The sequence below is a fragment of the Artemia sp. Qi Xiang Cuo genome, chromosome 17 (genome assembly GCF_049724085.1).
Source record: "Artemia sp. Qi Xiang Cuo chromosome 17, ASM4972408v1, whole genome shotgun sequence".
Taxonomy (NCBI): domain Eukaryota; kingdom Metazoa; phylum Arthropoda; class Branchiopoda; order Anostraca; family Artemiidae; genus Artemia; species Artemia sp. Qi Xiang Cuo.
The window spans coordinates 51,794,592-51,802,942 of NC_142810.1; the positions used below are offsets into that span (position 1 = coordinate 51,794,592).

At 38.5% G+C, this 8,351-nt stretch overlaps 2 protein-coding genes across 2 annotated transcripts; both read left to right on the plus strand.

Annotated features, from left to right (window-relative positions):
* Positions 1-1,839: 1,839 nt before the first annotated feature.
* LOC148942312 (uncharacterized) lies at positions 1,840-4,025 on the plus strand. Its single transcript, XM_089103287.1, has 2 exons — positions 1,840-2,774; positions 3,365-4,025. Exons 1-2 carry the CDS (start codon positions 1,840-1,842, stop codon positions 4,023-4,025), a joined length of 1,596 nt encoding a protein of 531 aa, XP_088959413.1.
* Positions 4,026-4,908: 883 nt separating this feature from the next.
* On the plus strand, positions 4,909-8,113 carry LOC148942313 (uncharacterized). Its single transcript, XM_089103289.1, has 3 exons — positions 4,909-5,131; positions 7,051-7,707; positions 7,998-8,113. The coding sequence occupies exons 1-3, from the start codon at positions 4,975-4,977 to the stop codon at positions 8,111-8,113; spliced, it is 930 nt and encodes a 309-aa protein (XP_088959415.1). The 5' UTR covers positions 4,909-4,974.
* Positions 8,114-8,351: the final 238 nt, after the last annotated feature.

An 8,351-nucleotide genomic window follows, 5' to 3' on the forward strand; every position in this document is an offset into this window, starting at 1 on the left:
CGCTCACCATTATTTATACCTCTTGTTATATTCTCACCCTAGAAACTGGGTATGGCGCAAAAAGGGAATGAAAAAAAGCTAAAATACATTTGGATTGACAGTTTTAGTATAAATAAAAATTGCTGCTTCGTGACAAAATTCTACTTTTTAAAGTTAAATCGGCTGTTATTGCGAGGCATTCACTTCACGTCAGCGTGCTTCATCCAAAACAAAATTTACGACTTGCCCTCCTAGATTTTGCTGATAAGCTAGGTAAGTACGAGAATTTTGTTGTATTGAGTTGCTAAGTTTCTTTTTCGGATTTTGTTATCGTTTAATTTAGGAAATTCTACACGTAGTTAAACTGACAAAAAACGATATATATATTTTAACCCTCTTAAATTTCAGTTGACTAGCTTAGACTATTCTAACGAATTCAAAAATCTGAGAATTTGAGCATTTGGAGGCACTTAAACATGCAGAAGATGCTAGAGCGTATTGAATGATCAGTCGAAAGATTTTTGTATACTATCTTCAATTTTGGTGGAAATAAAGCTATTATTATAAATGAGAGAAAAAACACCCGATTTAATAGACCACCCCGTTATTAATCATGAAATAACAAAAACGAAAACTAGTAAGGGCAAAATTCCAATACGTAACACTAAACGATAGCAGAAAAGCTAATTAGAAGCTAGGAGCAGGGGCGTAACTATCACTTTTTTTAGGAGGGGGGGGGGGGTGAGCACGACGAAAGTTTTCCAACAAAACCAAAACTGTACCGACGGAAAAAAGGTTTAGTGGCGAAAGTTTCTGTATAAATGGAAGTAAATGGCTTGAAAACAGTATTTTTGCTGCGGAGCGTTGGAAATTCTTGAAATATTTACTACGAAAGTCTATTATTCCTTATGTCTCCTAGACACCTATTTAAGGGAACAACTCTTTCAGAGCTATCGGCCTCTGAATAAAGTTAAAACGTTTAATAGCGAAAGCACTGGATTTTTTTCTAGGGGGGAAGTGTATCCGATGCATCGGATACGATATTGAGAGGCAATCTTGACATCTCCCACCATAAAAGGGAGGCACCCAACCAGCCAAAGCTAGCCGAATACCCCAAAACAAACGGTCGCCGTTTTTCTGCTAAAGCCTATGAGAAAAAACCATGGGTAGAATACTCTATTAAAGAAGACGCCATTTACTGCTTTTGCTGTTGGCACTTTTCCTTAACAAGAAATCATGGAAATACTTCTGATAATGTAGTGTTTGTCGACACAGGAATGAATAACTGGATAAAGCTATTCGAAAGGATTGAAAAACATCAGGCTTCAGAAGCTCATAACGAAGCAAATCGCAGCTGGACCAAATATAAAGCAATTGAGTGTGGCACATCTGAGTCAATAGCTACAACTCTCTATTCAAATGGGAAGGAAGCTATAGCGGAAAATCGCCTGCATATAGTCACACTTGCGAAAGTGGTATGTGCCCTAGCACGCCAAGTGCTCCCATTTCGAGGTCAAGATGAACACGACGACTCACACAATCGAGGTAATTTTATAGAAATACTAGAAATAATGACAGAGGGAAACCCGGATCTTCAGCAAAAACTAAAACGTTGGTATGGAAGCTATTTGAGTCCCGACTACCAAAATAGTCTTATAAGCGCATGCTGGCTGACCTCTTGCGAGAACAAACAAGTTGCTCTATTAAGAAATATTGAGCAATCTGCGCAGATAAAACGAAAGGTCTGTCGAAAAAAGAGAAGCTCGGTTTAACTATTCGGTTTATTGATAGTAATTCTATCATCCGCGAGGAGACATTCGGAAGTACACATCTTGAACAATTAGATGCTGCATAAAAAAAATGCTGCATAAAAGGGAGGCACCCAACCAGCCAAAGCTAGCCGAATACCCCAAAACAAACGGTCGCCGTTTTTCTGCTAAAGCCTATGAGAAAAAACCATGGGTAGAATGCTTTATTAAAGAAGACGCCATTTACTGCTTTTGCTGTCGGCACTTTTCCTTAACAAGAAATCATGGAAATACTTCTGATAATGTAGTGTTTGTCGACACAGGAATGAATAACTGGAAAAAGCTATTCGAAAGGATTGAAAAACACGAGGCTTCAGAAGCTCATAACGAAGCAAATCGCAGCTGGACCAAATATAAAGCAATTGAGTGTGGTACATCTGAGTCAATAGCTACAACTCTCTATTCAAATCGGAAGGAAGCCATAGCGGAAAATTGCCTGCATATAGTCACACTTGCGAAAGTGGCAAGTGCCCTAGCACGCCAAGGGCTCCCATTTCGAGGTCATGATGAACATGACGACTCACACCATCGAGTTAATTTTATAGAAATACTAGAAATGATGACAGAGGGAAACCCTGATCTTCAGCAAAAACTAAAACGTCGGTATGGAAGCTATTTGAGTCCTGACTACCAAAATAGTCTTATAAACATACTGGCTGACCTCTTGCGAGAACAAACAAGATGCTCTATTAAGAAATATTGGGCAATGTGCGCAGATGAAACGAAAGATCGGTCGAAAAAAGAGAAGCTCGGTTTAACTATTCGGTTTATTGATAGTAATACTATCATCCGCGAGGAGACATTCGGAAGTACACATCTTGAACAATTAGATGCTGCATCCCTTGCTAATGCAATCAAGGATCTTGTTGAAAAGCACGAACTGGATTGGAGTACCTGTGTGTCTCAATGCTATGATGGTGCGAGCGTCATGAGCGGCACATGTAATGGTGTTCAGGCTATTCTTAAAGGATTTGCACCACAAGCTAGGTATATTCATTGTCACGCCCATTGCCAAAATCTTGTGCTTGCGCAGTCAGTAGCTTCTTGTCCGGAGGTTAGAAACTTCTTTTCTTGCATTCAGGCATTATATGTCTTTCTCAGCTGAAGTGCGCCACGTCACGAACTTTTCCTTCGAACCCAACAAGAACGCGGAAAAAAGAAGATTGAGCTCGAGCGGCTAGCCGACACTCGATGGTGCTATTAGTTTTCCTCAATTCAGAAGATCTGGACACGTTTAGGTGTTATTCTCGAAACATTCAGGGTTATTTAGGATGAAGCCAGTTCAACAGAGGACCGTTCTGAAGCTTCTGGATTGTTGGCATCAATTGATGTCAAGTTCTTGCTCATTCTTGAAATAATGAGCAGTACCCTCGGTCCGATAGATATTGCATCCAGAGAACTCCAGTCCAAGAGCCTCATTCTTTCAGGCGTAAATTCTCTGCTTCAAGCAGTTCAACAACAGGTTCTAGAGTTCCGATCTGAAGAGCGTTGGTTTAAGATGGTCGAAGCAACGAAAAGCTTATGCAAGCAGCTCTCAATCCAAATAGAAAGCCTTGACGCTCGGTTGCTATAAGCAGACGCCTTCTCGATTTTTATGTAGAAACCACTTTCGGTGCCAGAGCAAGAAATCAATCAGAAGAGGATCGTGACATTTTTCAAACTTATAGGTGGGACATTTTATACTTCATAGTCGACCGAGTAACTTCGGAGCTGAGACAAAGGTTTGGTGAAAACTCCTCAGTAATCCAAGGCTTAGAAGCGTTAGAACCAAGTTCACCGAAGTCCCTGGATGCACGTCTAATACAAGACTTTGTACGTGACTTTCTTACATTATTTGTAAACGAGCTGAAGTTTGAGTCAGAGATAGCCTTGGCAAAATCTTATTTACAAAGGATGAAACCAAAATGTCCATCAAAAGCTCTTGCCTTCCTTTACATGAACAAAGACGCCTTTGCTGACATCTCGGAATCTTTCAAAACTGCTGTGAGGCTCCCCCTTTCAACTGTCTCTAACGATATATTTTTTTCAATGCTTAAGAGGGTTAAGGAATATTTCAGAACAACCATGACTGATGAGCGACTTAGTGATTTGTTAGTTATAACTACCCAGCCAGAAAAAGCAAAAAAGATGGATTATAACATTGCCGTCGACAAGTTTGCTTCCCTGAAGCAACGACGTTTCCCATTAGAATACTGGCTCTCTCTGGACACTTCAGTGGTGATGCAAACAAATTTATGATTTATTTGCTTAATTGTGTTTATGTACTTGAATTTTTGTATATCTAATTGTGTTCTAAACTTTATCCAAATAATTTTAAGTTGGCTACCACTTAATTTGTCTCGATTTCCCCCTCCCTTGGATTTTTGCTAATTCAACCCACTTGAGGCTGCCTATTGAGACATGCAATTTGCTCCTTCCTAGGTTTTTTTTTTCATTTCCGCCAGTGCGCTTCGTGCCAAAAAACCCTGATCTAGGCCTTCACTCAATTCAATTCTTAACAAAACAAAATGACATTTCCTAATTATAATTTTTGTTTTTGGCTTGGATCCTTCACATCACAATATATGTTTTTAAGTAATTTGCTTCCCTAAAAAGGAGTCTAAGAGGTCCAATATAAGGGATAATACAGTTTTTAATAATATTTCAAAAATATCCGCTACTTCGCGGCAGGAAATGCTCTTTCCAAGCAATTCACTCGCTCTGAATTAGAAACTTTCACCAGTTCAAACGATTTTCTTTTTTAACAGAATATAATCAGCATAGTTTTGTACTTTCCTCACAAAGTAAAAGTGAAAATTTGCAAATTTTCTTCCGTTTGGTGGCAAAAATCTTGCCCCCCCCCAGAATATTTCTGAATTTACGCCACTGGACCAAACTGGTCTCACCCCTCCCTCAGGAAAAATCTGAGTTATTTCGTCTCTTCCCCTCAGAAAAATATAAATGATGTCCCCGCCCCCCTGAAGTTTTTGTTTTAAGGTGCTTTCACATTGCTACGTCATGCCTTTCACACTGCCTTATGCGTCTTATGTAACCTTTCACATCAAGAAGTTACGTTATGTTTTGGTCGTTATGTTCTCTTACGTTCGACGTAACGTAGGATTTTTACATAGCATAACGAACATAGAAAATAGAGTCGGGCTCTATTTTTACGTTACGTTACGCAAAAGTTTCAAGCTTTGTGGGATAAATGGACTCCCTTGATGAAAAAATAATTGACTTTGTCAAACAACGTCCTTTTTTGTACGATAAAAAGCAGATGGACTATAAGGACTCTGCAAAGAAGCTAAACGCTTGGTCTTCATTTGTTGAGAAAATCAACAAAGAATGTGGAAGAACTTTTCTTGGTAAGTTTCTTTGCTACTTTTCATAGGCAAAACTGGTTTAAGAAATGCTTTTGGGGGAGGTAGAAACCCCAGTTTTATGACTGGTTGCCACCTACATAATGTTTGTTTTCCTTTCATTTCCTTTGTTTCAGTATCTACATAGGCTAGTACTCTTTGTACCTTTAAAGCCTAGTAAAAGAGCCTTGGAAGGTGATTCCATCATAGCTCACAGTTATTATGGTGGTAAAGGTGCAGTGTAGCTCCCCCTGGAGTAGAGGGTGCAGAGGCCGTACAAATAGAACTGCAATATACAGTAAGAAGTCTGTTGTTTGCATTATTCTTCTTCTGGATGTTTGCTGCAATCTGTGCAACTTTACAACCCAATTGATTGAATAATATACCCTTAGAAATAAGCTGTTTTTATCAGGGGGAGCTACATTGCACCTTTACCAAAGTTATTATGGTGGTAAAGGTGCAGTGTATCTCCCCCTGTAGTATAGGGTGAAGAGGCCCAACACATAGAACTGCAAAATACAGAAAGAAGTGTGTTGTTTGCATTCTGCTTCTACTGGATGTTTGCTGCAATCTGTTCAACTTTACAACCCAATTGATTGAATAATATACCCTAAGAAATAAGCTGTTTTTATCAGGGGGAGCTCCACAGCACCTTTACCACAGGTATTATGGTGGTAAAGGTGCAGTGTATCTCCCCCTGTAGTATAGGGTGCAGAGGCCCTACAAATAGAAATGCAATAAACAGTAAGAAGTGTGTTGTTTGCATTCTGCTTCTACTGGATGTTTGCTGCAATCTGTGCAACTTTACAACCCAATTGATTGAATAATATACCCTTAGAAATAAGCTGTTTTTATCAGGGGGAGCTACACTGCACCTTTACCAAAGTTTTTTTCAGCTGTGATGGAAATCACAGATTTGCCCTCAGTCTTTGGATTTTGTCTTTTTGCCATTGGATACTAGAGCAAAAATACCTTATAAGCAAACCTGCATGCCAAAATGCCACTTTTATCTCCCTGGCTTTTCAAGATAGAGTAAATTGCTGCCATTTGATTGATTTTTTTAAACTTCTGTAAGTGACCACTGATTTCAATATTGTACTATATTATAATGCAACGCTGAATACAAATAGGTATTAACATCAGTGGCATAAATTCAAGCCCCTAAAGTAATAACATGCTTAGACAATGAGTAGCTCTGTACTTCTTTATGATGCTATAAATGACAAGTTTTAAGTTTAGTAGATCAACATGGAGATCAATGTTTTGCAATAAATAAACTTAGTAGCCTATGCCAAAGCTTTTCAAATTGCAAATCCAGATTGTATCCATAGCTCCTAGAAGATTAGTGGTTATATCTAAACTTTACATAGCACTCTAACTGGCCTTTGCCATTGGATTAAACTTTACATAGCACTCTAACTGGCCAAGTTGTCTTTCATTGCAAGATGCTTCCTATTGCTGTTTATTTAATAAGTCTATTAGCCTATAACCCCAGTAAGCAATTAGTAGATTGTTTTCCCTCAACTTTTGTGGAAAAATCAATTTAACTACAACAAAATCCAAATCGATCTCAGTTTTAAATTTAACATTACTATTAAAGAAGGATTATAGGGGGAGGCGATTTATCCAGTTCATTTATTAGAAAATAGACAAAATGATACTTCCTAATACTGAACTTTTGAAAACTCAGACACCTCACGGCACGATATTTGTTATAAGTTATTTGCTTCTCTAAAATAGGTGTCTAAGAGGCAAATGTAGGAATAATACACTTTTTAGTGATCTATTTTTATAATTGCTGCCGCTTCGCGGCCAAAAATAGGAGGGCTAAGCTCCAGGTCCTGGTCCCTCCCAAGGTTTCAGCAAATGACACCTCTGCATTGTTTGAATTGTTACTTGTTTTACAGATATTTCTTTCATTGCAGTTGAGGACCTGATGAAAAGATGGACCGGCCTTCGGGAAAGATATTCTAGGATCAAGAAAAACTTGAAACCCCCAAGTGGATCTGGTCTAGCAGATGTCGACATAAAGCCGGGAGAGGTAAAAATGCTGATTGCGATGGATTTTTTGAAAGATGTGATTGTGCCTAGAAATAGAAAAACCTTCAGCAATGTTAATCAACCTAAGCCAATGATGACTGATTATACTGACGAGATCCAGCCATATGCTTCAAGTGATACTCAAGGAGAAGTTACCGAAATAGAATCTGATAAAGAGATTGAACGTACTTTCATTATTTATTCCCCAGAAGATTTATTACAGGAAAGTTGCGATCCAGGGTCTGCTAACTTGTCGACAGAGGAGAACCTACCAAAGGAATTCCCAGTATCACCTGGTCCTGTTCCTAATGTTAAGAGAAAGAGATCAGGAGTCAGTACTTCTTCTAAAGTGAAGGAAGACAGCAGTGAGCTAGAGGAAACCCTGAAGAACTACCTTGTTGAAAAAATTTCTTCAAAGAGAAAGAAAGATGACACAAGTGGTCCCACTTCAGATCCAGATTTCATGTTCCTTCAGTCGATCTTACCCCATTTCAAGCAAGTGGCGCAGGAAGACAAACTGGACTGTCAACTTGAGATTCTGAGTATCATCAGGAATTATAGAAAGAAAAATACATTGCATACAGAATGAGCTTCTTTTGTAATTGAAGTTACCTTTTTCATATATATTTTTGTAAACGAGATTGAAATAATGTTAATAACCTTTCTGAGGGTACAAACACCAGAAATGATAAATATGGCTGCAACTGGCACTATTCCTTTTTAAAATGAACAGAGGTGGATTGAAATGCTTAACCCTGATGCTTTTCAATTCTATTTCATAGAGAACAAATTTGCTTACTATGAAAGGAAGGTAGATTTCAAATATATCTAGCTAAGATACACAGTTGTTTAGTAGAAGAGCATGTATTGAAACACCAGTATATTGCACAGAGTGAAATGATAAAAAGGATAAAGCTTCAAAGTGAAGTTACTATCAAAGTTAAATAGAGATGTCAAGCAAAACAAGTAGCTCTCAAACATCCCATTCTGAAAATCAAAAAGTTAACACAAAAACCGGGGTTTTTTTGGGGGGGGGGGCCAGCCACCCCCCAATAATTTGGAGAAACAAATATTATATATCCCATGCCCCTTGACTATCTGGATATAGACCCCTCTTGTCCCCCCTCCCCAACAAAAATACTTGAGTTCATAATTGCTGTGAAATGTAAACATTATTTGATTTATG

Bases quoted from the DNA above. Each gene is read 5' to 3' on its own strand.
- LOC148942312 (XM_089103287.1), top strand. From the start codon at position 1,840: ATGCTGCATAAAAGGGAGGCACCCAACCAGCCAAAGCTAGCCGAATAC. The intron at 2,775-3,364 runs GTATATTCATTG...TGCTATAAGCAG, and splicing joins GGATTTGCACCACAAGCTAG to ACGCCTTCTCGATTTTTATG.
- LOC148942313 (XM_089103289.1), top strand. From the start codon at position 4,975: ATGGACTCCCTTGATGAAAAAATAATTGACTTTGTCAAACAACGTCCT. The intron at 5,132-7,050 runs GTAAGTTTCTTT...CTTTCATTGCAG, and splicing joins ATGTGGAAGAACTTTTCTTG to TTGAGGACCTGATGAAAAGA. The intron at 7,708-7,997 runs GTATCATCAGGA...AAATATATCTAG, and splicing joins CTGTCAACTTGAGATTCTGA to CTAAGATACACAGTTGTTTA.